This window comes from Theropithecus gelada, chromosome 3 (assembly GCF_003255815.1).
Source record: "Theropithecus gelada isolate Dixy chromosome 3, Tgel_1.0, whole genome shotgun sequence".
Lineage (NCBI taxonomy): Eukaryota > Metazoa > Chordata > Mammalia > Primates > Cercopithecidae > Theropithecus > Theropithecus gelada.
The window spans coordinates 77,071,535-77,090,739 of NC_037670.1; the positions used below are offsets into that span (position 1 = coordinate 77,071,535).

At 35.8% G+C, this 19,205-nt stretch overlaps 1 protein-coding gene across 4 annotated transcripts in view; it reads right to left on the minus strand.

The window, feature by feature from the left end:
* The window catches only part of SEPT7 (septin 7), a 120,051-nt gene that overhangs the window by 84,574 nt on the left and 16,272 nt on the right, over positions 1–19,205 (minus strand). The window contains exons 2-3 of one of the 4 annotated variants that reach the window (XM_025380199.1): positions 5,726–5,730; positions 4,334–4,436 (exon numbers count right to left, since the gene is read on the minus strand). The exons of 1 other annotated variant lie outside the window; for it this stretch is intronic. In XM_025380199.1, coding sequence (XP_025235984.1) covers positions 4,334–4,436; positions 5,726–5,730 — 108 coding nt within the window. Of the gene's footprint in view, positions 1–4,333; positions 4,437–5,725; positions 5,731–8,472; positions 8,478–19,205 lie in introns of all 4 variants that reach the window. 2 more of the 4 variants (XM_025380198.1, XM_025380200.1) reach the window with 2 other exon arrangements.

Below are 19,205 nucleotides of genomic sequence, written 5' to 3' on the forward strand. Positions count from 1 at the left end.
TGACGAGTTGATGGGTGCAGCACACCAACAAGGCACAAGTATACATATGTAACAAAAAAAAAAAAAAAAAAAAAGAAAATGCCGAAATCACCGGTCTTCTGTGTCGCTGGCGCTGGGAGTTGAAGACTGGAGCTGCTCCTATTCGGCCATCTTGCTCTGCCCCTCCGTGATTTTTTTTCTTCTAAACTTTCTCTTTGAGTTACTTTTTCTAAGATAAAATTCACCATTTTAAAGTGTATAAATCAATGGATTTTTGGATATTCCCAATGTTGTGAAGTCATTATCGGTTAAGTTACTTCTATTAATAAAAGCAAAATAAAAATACGGAGCTCAAGGAAAAACCTTAAAATCATAACTCAAAGCATTTCAAGGAGCTAACATATCTTAAAAATACCACAAAATACTGAACAGCCTAGATACAAAATTTTGAGTCAATATTATCTTTCCATTTTTTCAAATAACTGATAAACTGATATAAATGTTATTCTATCAACTCAAACATCAACAGGTAGTGGAGGAAAATGACAACTAGGATAGTCATCGTATATCCTATCGCTAACTAAATAACTCGTAAACTTTCTCTGATAAGGCATATACAAAAAAAAAAATTATGATAAACTCTGAATCCCAAAAAATGGCTAAGCCAACATGTTCTAAGCTCTCTCCCGCTGGAAAAAAAAAAAAAAATGGAAATGCCAATCTGCCACTAAAAGACATATGGCATAGGTCAAATACATTATTGACATATCATTAAATTTTTAAAATTCTGTAATCACAAAAATTTTGCAAAGTTCAAGATTACAGAAATGACTGAATTTTGGATTCTATCTTCCTAGGATTCAGAATAATAGGTTTAATACCACCCGTTTTAAAAACTATTTCAAGTTAAATAAAGCAAACTACAGTCTTCTGAGTTCTGCCTCCTTGAAGAATTCTAGCAAAAACAGGATATCACAATTAAAAATTTATTCTCTATCACAGTTAAGTCTAATTAGGAAGCACACTAATGACAGTCAAGTTCTAAGCCAAACAGGTTAGACAACTTCAATGAATAGAGATCAACATGTCTTCATTATTTGATATGCCTAAATTTTTCAAGATTCAAAATCAAGAATTCTAATCTCCCCATCAAATTGCCAATCAGGGTTTCCAAAATCCTGGCTAGTCTACCTTTCCAGCTTTATTTCTAATTATAAAGTTACATCTTAGGGGTCAGATCCTAAAGTCAGTGTGCTGTGAAAAAAATCTTGAAAAATTCCTTATATCATCCATAAAGCACAATTACATATAAGCTAACAACCTATCTTCCTCCTCCACTAAAATAGGTAACTTTCTTTGAGCACATAAAAAGTGACCGATTTGTATTTAGGTGCCCTGTTGTCACTAGACTATAACATTCAGCAAACTGAGAACTTCACACTATCAAACTATGTGGAAGCTGATAATGACTAGGAAAAGAGCAAATGCACCTCCCCCATTTCACACTCCCTCTAGGCCAGACGCTCATTCTAGTGGAATAACAGGAAAAATTACTTGTACTATTTAAGTTCTCTAGTTCTCATTCTCATTCATCCTCTCTTTCACTGAATTCATCTCAGTTCAAGGCATACTGGATGTACTCTTATAAACACTGCACTATACCCAGTATCCCCAGATAAGCCTCTGCATGGTGGTTAAGAACACACCAGACTAACTGAGCAGTAGAATGGGTTTGGTTCTGCCATCTGCTAGCAATGTAACCATGGGCAAGTAACCTAATCTCTCTATGCCTCAGTTTCTTCATCTCCAAAATGGGATAACAATATCTACTTCATAGGGCTGTTGTAAGAATTGTGAGTTAGTAGATAATGTCCATAAAGTACTTAAAACATTGCCCGACACGTTAAAAAAGTTATGTAAATGATGGCTATTATTTCCCCCAACAGGACTGCTTCCTCAATCTTGGCCCCAATTCTATCCTTCAAAAATTTGTCCTAATGCCTCCGTTTTCAAAAGAAGGCAACAATAATCTCCAACCAAGGCAAACTCTCCTATACCCTTAAATTTCTATGGCTCTATACCCTTAAACTTTTGTATGATTCTACTGACCCCATTTTTATGTGGTTTCTTGTCATATAAATCAGAAGCTCCTTTAAGAGAGAAAATATGGGAATACACAGCATGCTTCTTTGATACAAATAAGTCACTCAAGCAAGAACTCAATAAACATTGCTTATGAAGCAAGATTATTAAAGGTTTTCCGACAAACTACAAAGAGTTCAATAAAAAAATCTGTTACAGATTCTCAGTTGATATCAATGTGTAAGTTGTAAACGAAGAGTTGTAATGTGGGAGCCAAATTTATTCTGAGTTTAGATCCCAAAAATGAGGATTTAGCTCATAAGGAATAGCTGAAAGTTTTTAAGTCAAGAATATCAAAGCAAGGTTGGTTTTAGCTTTCTATGATTTGCAAATGATGCTGTTAAGAGTCAGCCTAAAATCTGAAAAATAAATCAACATATTAGATACTAAGTGATTACTTAGTAAGTGACTACGTATTAGGCACTACACCTATATAGATGAAAATATTTAATACCTGCACTCAACATATCCATTCAAATGTAGTTAATTAAACAATGTTCAAGGCTCAGTGGGAAAACAGAGTAAAGATATTAACACTTGAAAATAAGGATATTAACACCTATTTTTTTTTGGCCTCAGTTGACGTCTTATCATTAGGAAGAGAAAAAAGAAAAGCTGCATTTCACAAAGGGGATTAATTAGAAAAGCTAATAAGTAATACACATCTAGAGACTGAATATCTCCTCTAAAAATCAACATCAGATGACTATTTGATTTTTTTCATTTGGAAAAATGCCACAGAGATTTTAAATCAACTCTCTGGCCTTGATCACCAGACATTATCCTACTAAGTATGATTAGAAAAGTTATTCTTTAAACTAAAATTCTAATGTCAAAGGAAAATTTTTTAAATTGTTACAGTTCTCCTAATGGACCTAGGAGGTTTTCTCATAAGTGAAAAAATTCTATTTGTCTACAGTTTGTCACTTAAGATTATTAATATTACACATGTAGAGGTAAGAGACAGTGTTTCTCATATAATGATGATGTTACCAACCTGCTGAAGAAAAGGTATGCACTGCATTATTTTATCCCTCTATCTAGACCGACCTCTATTCCACAGCAGCAGTTTGCAAGCTAGATATACTACACTTCTACTCAACAAGAGATACATAGACAAGGTAACCAATGCTATAAAGTATCAAATTTGCAAATTTTGTACCATGTTTTAGCTGTGAACTCTTACAATGTATACAACTTCCAAAGAGCCAAAAACTGACCAACAGGTAAAATATTGCGGTCAGTAGATAAAATATTCTACCTCCCAATAAAGGAGTATTTCACAGCTAGTTCAATTAACCTAATTCAGCATCAAAATATTAGAGTTGAAATATAATTAACAAAAGTGTATACTACCTAAAAAGTCTAGCATCAACTCAATTTTCTTTGTTAAGGATAGCTAATCCACTAACCTGCAATTCACCTTCTTAAAACAAATAAGAGAAATACAACAAAGTTACACTATACAATATTCATAACTTGGGTTCTAAAGTCAGCCTATGTGAGGTGAAAATACTGTGTAGTCATTTAAGAATAAGATTGTCATTGAAGATGACTAATCTTACAGATGGGTAAGGCACAGTATGTTTCTTCATTTATAATAATGATGTTACCAACCTACAGTCAAAATTATCCTGAACAGTATTTTCAAATGGACTATATAGGCAGGGTAAGGTGTTCGTGGAACGAAACACAAAAGAAAACTGAAACTGAATTAGAGGATGAGGAGAGTCATATTTTACTCATTCCAGTGCTTACATTCAATTAATGAATTCCAAGGGTAATCAACTACATTATTATGATCCTCTATCCTACCTTACTTTTCAAAATTCAGAGCACATTAAGTTAAATGCTTACATGATACTCCACTATAGCACATAAACCAGAAAACAAAACTATCCTGGAGTAATAACCACCAGATGCTATTTTCTTTTGTAGCACTACCAGTTGAAGATAACTTCTCTAGAGTTCCACTCCAACACTATCACCCACCATTTCTCAACTTTTAGTTTCTACCTTTAAAAAAGAGGCAAGACGACATAAATCCCATTATGCCGAGTTAAATTTTAAAATGTATGCACCTAAGAGAAAATATAACAAAGATATGATCACTATAGATATCTGTGCTAGTATTTTCTTAAATTCATTCAGAGTTGACTAACGGTTTAAAACTTAAACCAAAGTTCCATTTTAATAAGGAATCATATCTTACCCACTACCATAAGCGTGAATTCAAAACCTCTCTTCACTGATTTTCTGTATACTTGATTTGGGAGATTGGCAAATCCCACATAGCCTTCAAGGTTCTTCTGTTGCTGACAAAAGCAAAAAGGGCCAAGTTATTCATATATCAACAATACTATTCTGTCACACATTTCAAATTCCCTTCATGAACCTATTTTAGAAAATTATACTATTATTCACAGCAAATCAAACTAATTCCATGGCATTATCAATAAAACTATCAATTCTTAAATGGACAAAATTATTTGAGCATGAGTTGATTGACAATATAATGGTTAATTACAAAAATCCAAGGGAATGAATTAAAAATTTAGAAAACCTGCCTCAGAGCAATGATTTTAATTGACAGCAGTTAGTAACAAGATGATTGACCAACCAACTAAAAAAGCAAAATAACACAGGATTTTTCACAACAAAAAAATTCAAATCCCCTTCATACAATATTAAGAATCCTTTTTAATTATCTCCTTTGATCACACTAATTACCACAGGTATGAGATTCTTGAAATTTGTCTTCTTATTCATGAAATGAAATCGAAGTGTTGAATTTAAAGCAATTTTTAAAAATAAATTCTTGAAGGCTCTTGTGATCAGTGCCAACCAGCTACAGTATCATTCACGCTGTTATGCCAGGTCCAATTTTGTCACTTCAAGGTTTCACATGATCCTGCTGCCTTTATCTTCAGGTTTATCCAAGTTTTAAAGTAAATTATAACTTCATTTTCTATTGGTTTTTTATTCCTAGATGACCTCAACAATAGTTTCATGAGTAATTCAAAGAAATCTACTTCCAAATTGGCGTAGTAAATAAGTCTGACTTCTAACTTACCCACATGTGAGAAATATTGTCCATAGTTAAGACTATCTGAATAAGCAGAGTCTTATTGGTTAATTTTACTTTGGAGGTAGTCTTATCTCAACATAAAAAACAATAGCAAAAAGAGGCACACATTCTCTTAAAAGTTTCTGCCACGTTTAATTCTCATTTAAAAAGCACTCATGAGATCAAAACATCAATGCAATACATTTGGATTTAACAAAGAACAGAAGTCTACAATGTTTACTAGTCATGTAGATAAACATTCCATCCATAATCTTTGGCTTTTATTTCATAAAACTAATTCTTAAGCCAAATTTTAAAAACTAAGCCCATTAAAATGAAGAGCTAACTGTAAACATAATAATTAAGAGACTAATCAGAATCTAATATCTTTAAGTCAAATATTTGAAAGTCTGCTATGAGTGGAGTTAGAAATATGTATTAAACCTAAGGTTTCCTTGGCTCATATTTCATCCAACTGTAAGTTAAATTTAACTGAGACTGAAAAAAATCTCTGTATAAATTATGTAGTATACTCACAGCTACTTTGTAAAGAACACATTTCCATCATTCCAGTGTTCCAGATTCCAACAGAAGAAATCCACAGAGGCACAGTAAACAAAGAATTCCAAGAATTGTAATGACATATTCGGTCCAAACAGGAGAGGCAAATCCATTGAAACACAGCAAAAGACAGGGGGGAAAAAAAAGTTACTTACATGTAACTCAACAAATTAGAGGTAAATTACAAAGAAATTAAAGGCAGACTTTTTTCTAAACATATCAAAAAGTAGTATTTTTTGTGTGGGATATAATGCCAGTGAGTTTAAACCCATTTTCAGCAGCTGTCCTGCTGAAATATAGAAAATAAGGTCCATTATTGCACCCTGCAGTTGAGGTTTTACAGAAATGGTAGAAAAGATATAAAAGTATAAAGTTCCAGGAAGGTATACAGGAACCAAGTTTTAAATTACAAGAAGGAAAAAAATGTTAATTTCACGCAACTTTGCTTTGTCAGTCACTGGATTAAGACAGCTCAGATAAGACAAATGCAAATGTTTTGGTTAAAATCTTTTTATACAATGCTGTATTTCAAGTTCTATTAATTAAACTGAAGTCCAGAATTTAAAGAAATGTAGACAGTTAGATACAGGAAAAGGAAGGACGCTAAAGATGATAAGCAGAAACAGATGGAAAGAGGAGACAAATGTGAACTGTGAAAACTGAAAGGCAACTAATAGTATAGAAAATAAAATAGATAATCCTTGGCCAAACTGTGAAAAGTATATCTTTTTATACTGAGACAAATCTGAGTTATATCACAAACCACTTCAAACAATTGGAGTCAGTTTTATAGTTAATTAAAAGCAGAAACAAAACCCCAGTTTTAAAGTTAATTACAAAATTATTCCATGACAAAACCATCCAATGACTTCCAAACCTCCTCAAAAGTAAAAGCCGAAGTCCCAATAATGGTCTACAGTGTTTTTCCACCTTAACAGCATCTTAGAATCAGTTGGGGGAGCCTTTATAAAATCCGAATGTCCCAGCTGCACCTCCAGATAAATTAAATTAATCTCTGCAAGTGAGACCCATCCATGAGTATTTTTTAAAGCTCCTCATGTAGTTCCAACGTGCACGAATGCTGAAAGCCGCTAGCCAACAAAGTCTAGCAAGATCTGGCTCTACTCTTACTTCTGGTCTCATCTCCTGCTACTCTTCCTCCCCTTGCTCACGTCGCTTTCCCCAGCACTGAATCCCTAACTACTCCCCAAACACACACTGCATACTTTCATTTCATGGCTTTTGTACTTGTTGCTTTTTTTATTTGGAATAGTTTTGGTTTTTTTTTTTTGAGACGGAATTTCACTGTCACCCAGGCTGGCAGGCAATGGCGTGATCTCGGCTCACTGCAACCTCTGCCTTCCAGGTTCAAGTAATTCCCTGCCTCAGCCTCCCAACTAGCTGGGATTACAGGCATGTGCCACCACACCTGGCTAATTTTTGTATTTCTGTATTTTTAGTAGAGATGGAGTTTCACCATCTTGGCCAGACTGGTCTTGAACTCCTGACCTCATGATCCACCCGCCTTGGCCTCCCAAAGTGCTAGGATGACAGGCGTAAGTCACCGAGCCCCAGCCACAGATTATTTTTATTACTCAAATGTCACCTTCAAAAAGGCCTGCCCTAATCACCTAATTTAAAATTACGACCCCACTCCTCAGCACATTGCTGCTTGCTGTATGCTTCTCCTTGGCTCTTGCCACCATCCAACACACATTTTACCCATCTTGTTTACTGTGACCTCCCCATCCTGCCCGCAATGTAAGCTCCATCAAGGCAGAGATTGAATGAATTACATAAATTGTACATCAAAAAAGGAAGCTACTGAGAGCAAGCTGAAGTAGTTTCAAAGAATACAGAATTTTAGACTGCACCTTCAAGGAACCCATCAGATAAGAGGTATAACAAAAATGCCTCAGGGTCTGCCCTTGTCTCTTATTCACTGCTTTATCCTCAGCAATGAGAACAGTCTTTGGCACACAGTACTATTTTAAAATTGTGAAAAGCGGGAAACCATTCCAGGCAAAGGGATGGGCCCTAAAGTGGAGATGAACTTGGTATTTCCAAGAGTAAAAAGAAAGCCAAGGTAGGCGGATTGCCTGAGCTCAGGAGTTTGAGATCAGCCTGGGCAACACAGTGAAACTCCACCTCTACTAAAAACTACAAAAAATTAGCAGGGCATGGCAGCGTATGCCTGTAGTCCCAGCTATTCAGGAGGCTGAGGCAGGAGAATGGCCTGAACCTGCGGGGTGGAAGTTGCAGTGAGCCGAGATTGTGCCACTGCACTCGAGCCTGGGCGACAGAGCGAGACTTTGTCTCCAAAAAAAAAGAAGTTCTGTTAACTATAACGAAGTGAAGTAGTGGACAAGGGGATGAGTGACAGGAAATGAGGTCAGGGAGGCAAGTAGGGGCCAGATCATTTGGGACTCAGCCAAAGTAGGAAGTATATGGATGTTATTTTAGGCATGATAAGAAGCCACTAGAGGATTTTTCACAGGCAAGTGACCTGATTATTGTTTTAAAGATAGTTCTCGGCCATCCAGAGTGGTTCATGCTTGTAATTCCAAACTTTGGGAGGCCAAGGCAAGAGGACTGCTTTAGCCCAGGAGGTTAAGGCCTCAGTGAGCTGTGATCATGGCACTACACTCCAGCCTGGGCAACAGAGTGAGAAATCTCATGGTTGGTTGGTGCTGAAAATATAGATTTAGGAATCATCGCCATACAGATACTATTGAAAAAGGATTGGATTCCCAAAGACAGACGAAAGAAGATAAAAAGAAGGGGGTCGGCCGGGCGCAGTGGCTTATGCCTGTAATCCCAGCACTTTGGGAGACGGAGGCAGGTGGATCACAAGGTCAGGAGATCGAGAACATCTTGGCCAACATGGTGAAACCCCTTCTCTACTAAAAATACAAAAATGGGCTGGACTTGGTGGTGCATGCCTGTAGTCCCAGCTACTCAGGAGGCTGAGGCACAAGAATCGCTTGAACCTGCGAGGCAGAGGTTGCAGTGAGCCAAGATCGTGCCACTGCACTCCAGCCTGGGCAAAAAGAGAGAAACTCCAGTCTTTTAAAAAAAAAAAACAAAAAAAGGAAGGGGGGTCGAGACAAAGCCCTGAGCACTCTAACATTGAGAGGTTAGGTAGAGAAAGATCAGCCAGTGGAGACAGGAAGAAAATCAAGATCATCTCAGGGATGGAGGATTCATTCAACTATGCTGAATGCTACAGAGAAAGATACCATAATAGAAACAAACATACTGATAAAATTTGGAAATAAGGTCACTGGTAACTTAAAAAATAAAAGTAGTCTCCGTAACATGGTGACAAAGAAGAGTAACTAGGATGATTTACAGTAGACAATTATTTGCATGTAATTATTATAATAAATAACTTTAACTTTTTTAATAAAATTATTTTAAACACTTTGTCAGCTCCCCCATATGACTGATTTCCCAGAGGGAGAGAACCATGTCATATTCATCTCTATGTTCTTAGCAAGGTGATGACACACAGTACATATTTTAAAAATCTGAATGACTACTCTTTCAGGAAAACATCTTCTGAGGAAGAAATGCTGTACAAAGATAAAACATTGGTTTGGCTCTGCTAAAAACAAATCATCCCAAAATTCGTATAAAAGTATCCTATCAGATACAAAAATACGGCTCTGAAGCTACCTAGCACAAATACTATTCAGAAAATATACTAATAATTTGGCCAGGCATGGTGGCTCTCGCCTGTAATCCCAGCATTTTGGGAGGCCGAGGCTGGTAGGTCTCTTGAAGTCAGGAGTTCGAGACCTGCCTGGCCAACATAGTGAAACCCTGTCTCTACTAAAAATACAAAAATTAGCCAGGCATGGTGGCGCACACCTGTTGTCCCAGCTACTCTGGAGGCTGAGGCAGGAGAATCGCTTGAACCTGGGAGGCAAAGGTTGCAGTGAGCCAAGATAGCACCACTGTACTCCAACTTGGACGACAGAGCAAGACTGTCCCAAAATAAATAAATAAATAAATACTGGTTGATTAAAACATATAGACTTTTCCTATCTTATAAGAATTTTTCCATACCCTACATTCTAAAATCAACCATAGTCTGTAATTCAAAAGACTTAACCACCCACTGATTCTTTTCCTGCACAAATGTTCACAGTGCCAGTGTGAAATATCTCTGGATAAGGAAATATTAATTATAGATGTGAGCGATACAATTGTGGCATTTTTAAGTACATATAAATAAAAGTATATTCATCCAAGCTCCTACAAAAATACCCCTGGGTCTTTAAAGTATTCCTTGATTTCAAACATTAGTTATGTAAGAAGCAACATTTATCAAATAATCTTTTCTAAAAGCATATCTGCTAGATATGCTTTACAAAATCTTTAAGATGTTAAATCTGTATGTTAAAAGCATAGTTAAGAAAAATCAAACTACAGTAACTCCACTGTTTGATGAAAAAAATCAACTTAAATACAATATCCAGTAACTTCCTTCTAAGGTTAAATAAGTTCAGCACAAATGTATTCAAATAACACTATGTTTCAAACAAGTTCTAATAGATAGATTATTGAAACTCTTAGAATTCTTTACGTTCTCTTGCCATTTGTTCCTGTTCCAAAGTTACCCAAATCTTGCTATCTAAAATCCCATTACCATTTTTAAAGCTCTGAATACTAATTTTCAACAAATTTTCCAATAGATAAAAATTTTCCAATAGAAAAAAGCAGCAACTTATTTCGAAAACTATTAAATATGCTTTTTAGTAACAACAAAAAATTGATCAAGGGGAGCTGTAACAGAATGGAAGCCTAATAAAAATCAGAATTCAAGAAAAACACAATCCTAGAAGGAACTATAAACCTTCAACTTCCCACTATCATTACAAAATGAGATGTTTAATAAAAAACTAAAATGATTAGGGATTATAATGTACACCTCAAATTATCTTAATACACCCAAATTCTATTTCTCCTTTTAGTATGTGCAGTTTAAACATCAGGCTACAAATATCCAAGGTTTACATTAAGAACTTTACATTTCAAAAATTACCATTAATCTTTTCTAAATAACTTCAAGTTCAATCCGCCTCCCTTTGGATTTTAAAATATATAAAATATATATACACAAATATATATATTTATATATAAAATATATATACAAATATACATATATATAGCATATTGTTTTATGAAGTATGTTTCTCCTAAAGTGTATGTAATTCTAAATATGAAAAACAACTACAGACTACAAAAGGAAAAGATATTAATGCAGAAGTTTACTTCTCAACTCCTTAGTATTCCTAACAAAAGCCTTCTATCATACACAGATGTAAGTGTCTGGTACTTGCTTAGTCAAATTCCTACCATCTCTCATACAGCCTAAGGGAAAAGTTAAAGAACTTCATTTGCCATTTAAATGTTTTAAATATTTTAAGTATAACTGGTCTAAAAATGCCTAGATTCTAGATTTAATATAAAATGAAAACTGAAATATTACAAGATTACATAGGCATGTCCTAAATATCAGTTTTTATGTTCCTCATCCCTCAACTATTTTAAAGGTTCATTACCTATTTAGCATGCCCCCAGCTCTCTTCTTTTTACTGATATGAACAAATGGGTACTGACAGAACCAACTTTTATTTTCTTAATCCTATTCTGGATTCTCAGTTAATCTGTTAAAAAGATTCTAATATTTAACTCTATGAATACATACAAGAATGAGATAACTTAAAATTTAAATCAATTTTTCTTTGCTCTGATCTTAACTTCCTAGACTTACTGACCTTATTCCTTCACTCATTCATTCAACATACTTACAATAAGTCAGACATGTATGTGTGTTCTAGTAATTAGGAATATAAAAGCTAATAAATACAAGGTCCCTGCTCAAGAAGCTAAGAATCTAATAGGGAGGTGAGGTAAGCTAGAGGACAATTAAAATAATTCCTTGACAAATGCTCTCATATAGGAAAGCACAGAAGGATACATGAGAGCAAACAAGGAAGGATGTTTCATCCTATCTTGGGATCAGATCCTTCAGATACTGAAGGGCTGACTAGTAGACCTTAATTTGATGAGAGATGAGGGTGGGAGCTGCAGAATATGGGTCTCAGTCAGTTGAGTTATTAACTGCAAAGGCCCAAAAGCAAGAAGAGAGTATGGTTCCTTATAGGAACTACAAATAGTTCAATACAACTCATTTTTAGGATCAAGGAGCTACAGCTTAGGAAAGTTAAGCAAAAGCCAGATGAGCAAGGACTTTGTTGGCCATACTCAGGAACTTAGACTTCATCTTGAAAGCTTAGGAAGAGCATTAAAGATACAAAGAGGAATGCACAATCACATCAATTCACATGCAGAGTCACATTCATACTTTAGAAAATTACTACTGACAAGAATATTCACGATGAACTGGAGGAGAAAATGGTAGTAATCCCAAGAGCTGCTCCAGCTGCCCAGGGGAAAAATAAAGACTTGAACCAAGAAAGAGGCAGTAAGGATAAAGAGAAATATAGGTTAGAACTCTATTAGCCATTAAGGTAGCCACTAGCTACATGTGGCTACTGAGTACTTGAAATGTAGCTAGTCTGAATTAAGACGTGCTATAAGTACAAAATATCATATTTTAAAGACAGTATGAGAATAAGAATCAAAAACATCTTATTAATAATTTTATACTGATTGCATGTTGAAATAAAATTTTAGATATACCAATTACATAAACTATAAAACTAAAGTTAGTTTCACCTGTTTATTTTTACTTTTTAAATGTGGCCATTATGAAAGCTTAATTACATATGTGGCTTGCAACAAATTGCTATTGGACAATGCTAGGTTAGATATTAAAGAGATGAAATGACAGATCTCGGTAACTAACTTGTAGAAGGGTGATAAAATTTGGATTTCTTAATTTAGGCTTGAGCAATTAAGATGAATGGTGAGTACCAATTGTTAAAAGTAGAAATCACCTGAGTTAAGGTGCTAACTGGACTTTGGGAAGATAAGGTCTAGTAGGTAGTTGTATATATAAAGGTTAGAAATGCTAGAAACATCAAGGTTAGACAGATAATTAGTATCTTAAGTAATCAACATTTAAATGGTATCAAGGCCATGGATATGAATCCAAATACAGCATACAGAGTAGGTAGCAGGCCAAGAAGCAACACCAACATCCCATCATAATCACCTAAACAAATCTAGGAAAAGCTGAGAGAAAAGAATCAAAGAGCTCACAGAAGCATTTCAAAGGAGGTCAACTGCAGCAGCCCCCTCAAGAAGTGGTTAACTACACGAAATGCTCTGGAGTGGTCAATCAAAGGATACAGAAAAATCTACTTATGGTTACTGGAAACCACTGTCAAAGCTGTATCAATGGAAAGATAGGGGAAGAAGGCAGACTGGAAATAAATAAGCAGAAAAAAAAAAATACAGGAAGTGAGTATAAGCAATTATTTTTTAACGCTTATCTTTGAAGAGAAGAACAATAGGATAGAAGCCAGAAAATACAAGGTCAAGAGTTTTAAGCACTTAAAAAAAAAAAAGGCAGATAGTTTTACTTGTGTGAATGGTAATATAAAACACCAAGTAGTAGACAAAGTTAAGTAGGACACAGATAACATTTATGGAATGATGGACAGGATTTTCCCTAAGTACCAGAGATAAAACAACTTGAAAATTCCAAAAAAAGAAAAGAAAGTAGGGGATTTTAAGAGGTAAAGATGTGAAACAGCAACCTAAGAATAGAGAGAGAGACTAGGAATATATAGCAGCCATCCAAGCAATTTTGTTCACCTAGTTAAGGCTGAAGACCACAAATCTTTGACTGTATCCCTGAAGCCATGTGATCTTTTCCTCCAGCAGCAATCCATAACTTGAGTAAAATAAAATTGGCTGCAGGAGTCATTTGAAACTTGCTTTGCAGGAAGGGTACACAAAAGTACAAGATCGAGAGAGCTGACAAATACAGTTGAAGCAATTCAGTGAATGAAAATGAAGAGGAACAAGGATGGAAGGCAGGAAGTGAAGAAGACAGTAAAAAAAAATAAGCTGCTGGGCGTGGTGGCTCATGCCTGTAATCCCAGCACTTTGGGAGGCCGAGGTAGGCAGATCACCTGAGGTCAGGAGTTCGAGATCAGCCTGACCAACATGGAGAAACCCTACCTCTACTAAAAACACAAAATTAGCCAGTCGTGGTGGGGCATGCCTGAAATCCCAGCTACTTGGGAGGCTGAAGCAGGAGAATCCCTCGAACCTGGGAGGCAGAGATTGCAGTGAGCCAAGACCACGCCATTGCCCTCCAGCCTGGGCAACAAGAGCAAAACTCCGTCTCAAAAAAATAAATAAATACATGTAAGTTGTGGTTAGAATGGGCTATACAATTAAGATTTTAGAAGTGGAATGTAAGTTGCAGATGATAGCCCCACAGGATTATTACTGCTTTTTTTTTTTTAATTTTTTCTTTATTTTTAAATTTTTTTCTTCTCACTCATTCCCCCACAGGGCTATTAAAAGGATGGCTCTCAGATGAGACAGAGAGAGAAAAAAAAGGATGTCTCAAGAATAGTCAAGAAACTGAAGCTAACTTATTGAATGTGTCTTACACATGGGCCTAAAAATGTCCCAGAATGATGATGGAGCTTAGAGCAGAAAAGAAAAATTGAGTGTTAGATGTCATCTTTAATATTAGAACAAAACAGGGGTGTGGTAGCTGAAAATTTTAAGAAGGGGTAGAAAACACTGCTGCTAAACAGTAAAATTGTAAGGAAGCAGGGTTCTTTTTAAAGGAGAATGGCCTACAGTCTAGACCAGTGCTGTATTATGGAAATATTAGGTAACCACATATGTAATTATAAATATCCTACTACAGGGGTCCCCAACTGCTATCCCAACTGGTAGCAGTCCGTGGCCTGTAAGGAACTGGGCTGCACAAGAAGAGGTAAGTGGCGGGCAAGTCAAGTGAAGCTTTATCTATATCTCCAGCCTCTTGCATTACCGCCTGAGCTCTGGCACCTGTCAGATCAGCGGCGGCATTAAATTCTCATTGGAGGGTGAACCCTATTGTGAACTGTTCATTGAAGGGATCTAGGTTGCACAATCCTTATGAGAATCTAATGCCTGATGATCTGTCACTGTCTCCCATCACCTCTAGATAGAATCCCATCTCTTAAAAAAATAAAATAAAATAAAATGAATATTAGGCTGAGTGTGCTGGCTCACTCCTGTAATCCTAGCACTTTGGGAGGCTGATGCGGGAGGACTGCCTGAGCTCAGGAGTTCAAGACTACCCTGAGCAACATGGTGAAATCCTGTCTCTACTAAAGTACAAAAAATTAGCCGGGTAGTCCCAGCTCCTCAGGAAGCTGAGGCACAAGAATTGGTTGAACCTGGGAGGCAGAGGTTGCAGTGAGCCAGGACAGTGCTACAGCACTCCAGCCTGGGCAACAGAGTGAGATGCTGTCTCCAAAAATTAAAAAAATAAAATGAGGCCAGGCATGGTAGCTCATGCCTGTAATCCCAGCACTTTGGGAGGCCAAGAGGCAGGTGGATCATCTGAAGTCAGTCAGGAGTTCGAGACCATCCTGGTCAACATGGTGAAACCCCGTCTCTACTAAAAATACAAAAATTAGCCAGGCATGGTGGCACGCAACTGTAATCCCAGCTACTCAGGAGGCTGAGGCAGGAGAATCATCTAAACCCCGGAGGTGGAGGCTGCAGTGAGCTGAGATCGTGCCACTGCACTCCAGCCTGGGTGATAGAGTGAGACTCCATTTCAAAATAAAAATAAAATTAATAAAGTGAGTATTAGTGCCCAGGACTGGGTGACGATGTGGAAAAAGAAAGACTTGGAATATAAACTTAAACCACCTACCTAAAGAGCAATTTAACCATGTGGACCAAACACTGAAGTTTTTATTCTCTTAAATTCAACAAATTCCACTTCCAGAAATGGATAGTCTTGAGAATCATACATGATTAAGATAAAAGAATATTCAACAAAGCACTGCTCATAATAGTAAAAAATTGTAACAATTTTTGATGAGTTCTAAAGACAAGTGAAACTAAAATTATATTACAGTACCTCCATATATTAAAATACCAGGCAGCCATTAAAAGTAAGATTTTAGAAAAATATGCATGGACAGATAATGATATATTGACTAGAAAAACATTCTTAAACACTTGTCACAGGAGAACATCAAAGAACTTGGTGGAGTAAATACTCGAGAAAATTCTGCTGCATTAAAAGCAAGGAGAAAACTGACACAAACTGTTCAACTCAACTTACTTAAAATTCTGGAAATTAAATAAAAGCTTGCAGGTCTCCATGTAATGCTTATTCAAGAAAAGGGACTGAGCCTTGGTAAAAACAGCAGCTCTTGCATTTTAACTTGCCCATTCTCATCTCTCTACCTCTACACTAGCCTTGAAAACCAACAGCACACCATCACAGTAAAAACCAGCAGACTAGTGGCAACTGGAAAAAAAACAGAACAATCATGGAATGCCTTCAAAGCCTCGCTTCCAAAGCGCTATCATCATTTGATGTATCTGGTAGTTCCTAAAGGCCTACTCACAAGTGACTACTAAGATAACCAAGCAGAGACTTCAGTGACAACATATGGCAAAAATTAACTTCACAGAATTAGTTCAAAAAGCAACTAAGCAAATAACAAAGAGTAACAAAGAGCAACAACAACAAACCCTGCAGGGAAGGGAGAATCTGATTTCCAGAGCTGCCACACTGTATTATTTGAAATATTTAAAATGTCTAGTATTCAAGAGAAAATTATGAGCCTTGCAAAAAAACCTCAAAAGTGCATGGCCCACATACAGGAGAAAAAAGCAACAGTCCTTGAGAAAGCCCAGACATTAAACAAATACTTTAAACCTGCTATTTTAGATATATTCAAAGAACTAAAGAAAAGTCTAATAAACTATCAAGTATGAAAACAATGTTCATCAAATAGAGAATATCAAAAAAATTTTTTACATCCTGGAGTTGAAAAATACAATAAATGAAAGTATTCACTAGAGAAGCTCAACAAAAGATTGGAGCTTGCAGAAAAAAGAATCACCAAACCTGAAAACGGGTTAAATAACATTAACCAATTTAAGTAAAGAAAGAAAAATGAACAGAGCCAGAGACCTACGGAACAAAATCAAACGTGAAGTAGAGGAGGGAAGGAAAAAAGGGGTGGGTGTAGGAAGGAAGGGGCAGAATGTATATCTGAAGAAACAGAACTGAAAACTTCCCAAATCTGAAGAAAAACATTAGTCTCAACATCAAAAGCTCAACAAACTGAATAAGACAAAATCAAAGAGACCCGCACATCATAATCAAACTGTCAAAAACCAAAAACATAGAATACTGAAAGCAGCTTATGAGAAGCAACTATATGTATAAGAGACTGTAAATAAGAATAATAGCTGACATCCTGTCAGAAACCATGGAGGCCGGAAAGCAAAAGGATAACATATTCCAAATGTTGAAAGAAAAAGACTGTCAACCAAGTGAGCTATGATGGTGCCACTGTACTCCAGCCTGATTGACAGAGTGAGACCCTGTCTTAAAAGAGATGTAGAAAACAGCAAAATCACACGTGTAAATCATATCACTACGTAGATTAAATGTAACTAGATTAATGCATTTTGCTGTTTCAGGTATAACAGGACTCCAATCAAAAGGTAAAGAATGGCTACGTGGATTCTTAAAAGTAAAACCCAACTATATGGTGCCTACCTGAGACACGTTTTAGAATCACAAACACAAACAGGTTGAAAAAAAAGGACAGAAAACAACAAGAGAGAGCTGAAGTAGCTACACTAATATCAGAAAACACAGACTTAAAAGACAAATCTTGTTACCACAAAGAAGGATATTTCATACTGATTGAAGGACCAATCCATTGAGAAGATAGAACAATATTAAGCATATATGTATCTAAAAAAGGAGTCCCCAAATTGCACAAAGCTAAGAAAATGAAAGGTAGAAATAAAACAATTGAACAGTAATAGCTGACCTTCAACACCCTACTTTCAATAATGGGTAAAACAACTAGACAGATGATAAAGAAGCAGAAGACTCAACAACACTACAAAACAACTAGACCTAACACATAGCTATACAACATTCCACCCAAAAACAGCAAAACACATTCTTCTCAAGTGCACATGGAATATTCTCCAGAATAGATCACAAAACAAGTCTCAATTTAAATGGGTTGAAAATCATACAAAGTATATTCTTCATCCACTACAGAATGAAGTCAGAAATCAACTGCAGAGAGAAATCTGGAAAATTCACACATTTGTTAAAATTAAACACTATACTCTTTAATAATCAATAGGTCAAAAACTAAACCACAAGGGATACTGGAAAATACTTTGAGACGAAGGAAACCAAAAAACACAACGTACCAAAATGTATTGAATGCAGCTAAATCAGTGCTTAGAAGGAAATTTACAGCTGTAAATGCCTCTATTAAAAAGAAAGATTTCATATCATAACCTTCCATCTCAAGAAACTAGAAAAAGAACAAATTAAACCCAGAACAGGGAAAACAAAATAAGGAAATGATTATTTGAGCAGAAATAAATGAAATACACAAGAGAAACATTAATGAAATCATAGTTGGTTCACTGAAAAGATCAACAAAATTGACAAAACCTTAGCTAAACTGACCAAGAAAAAAAAAAAAACCAGAACACTCAAATTACTGAAATCAGAAATGAAAGAAGGGAAATCACTACCAATCTTTCAGAAATAAAAAGGAACCTATGAACAATTAATTCCATGCTAACAAATCAGATTATAACCTAGAGGAAATGCAAAAATCTCTAGAAAGACATAAACTACCAAAACTGACTTAAGAAGAAACAGAAAATCTGAATAGTCCTATAATAGATTAGTAATAAAAAATAACTAATACACACACCCCCCCAAAAAAGCAAAAACACAACTTTCCACAAAGCCCATGCCCAGATGTCTTCACTGGTAAATTCTACCAAATGTTTAAAGGTTGTACAATCCTTCAAAAACTAGTCGAAGAAATAGAAGAGGATGAAATACTTCCCAACTCATTTTATGAGGCCAGTTTTACTCTGATACCAAAACCAAACACATCAAGTAAAAACAACCAACCAACATCTTACATGGATGCAAAAAAAATCAACAAAGTACTAGCAAACCAAATCCAGCAATAAAAGGGGATTATACACCATAACCAATGGGATATATCCCAGAATGAATATGTTGGTTTTACATATGAAAATTAATCAATGTAATACACTAAATTAAAACCCACACACAACAAACACATAATCATCTCAGTAGACACAGAAAACACAATTGATAAAAATTCAACAATCTTTCAACGATAAACACACTTAACACACTAGACATACAAGGGAACCTCAACCTCATAAAGCACATCTCAGAAAACCCATAATGATG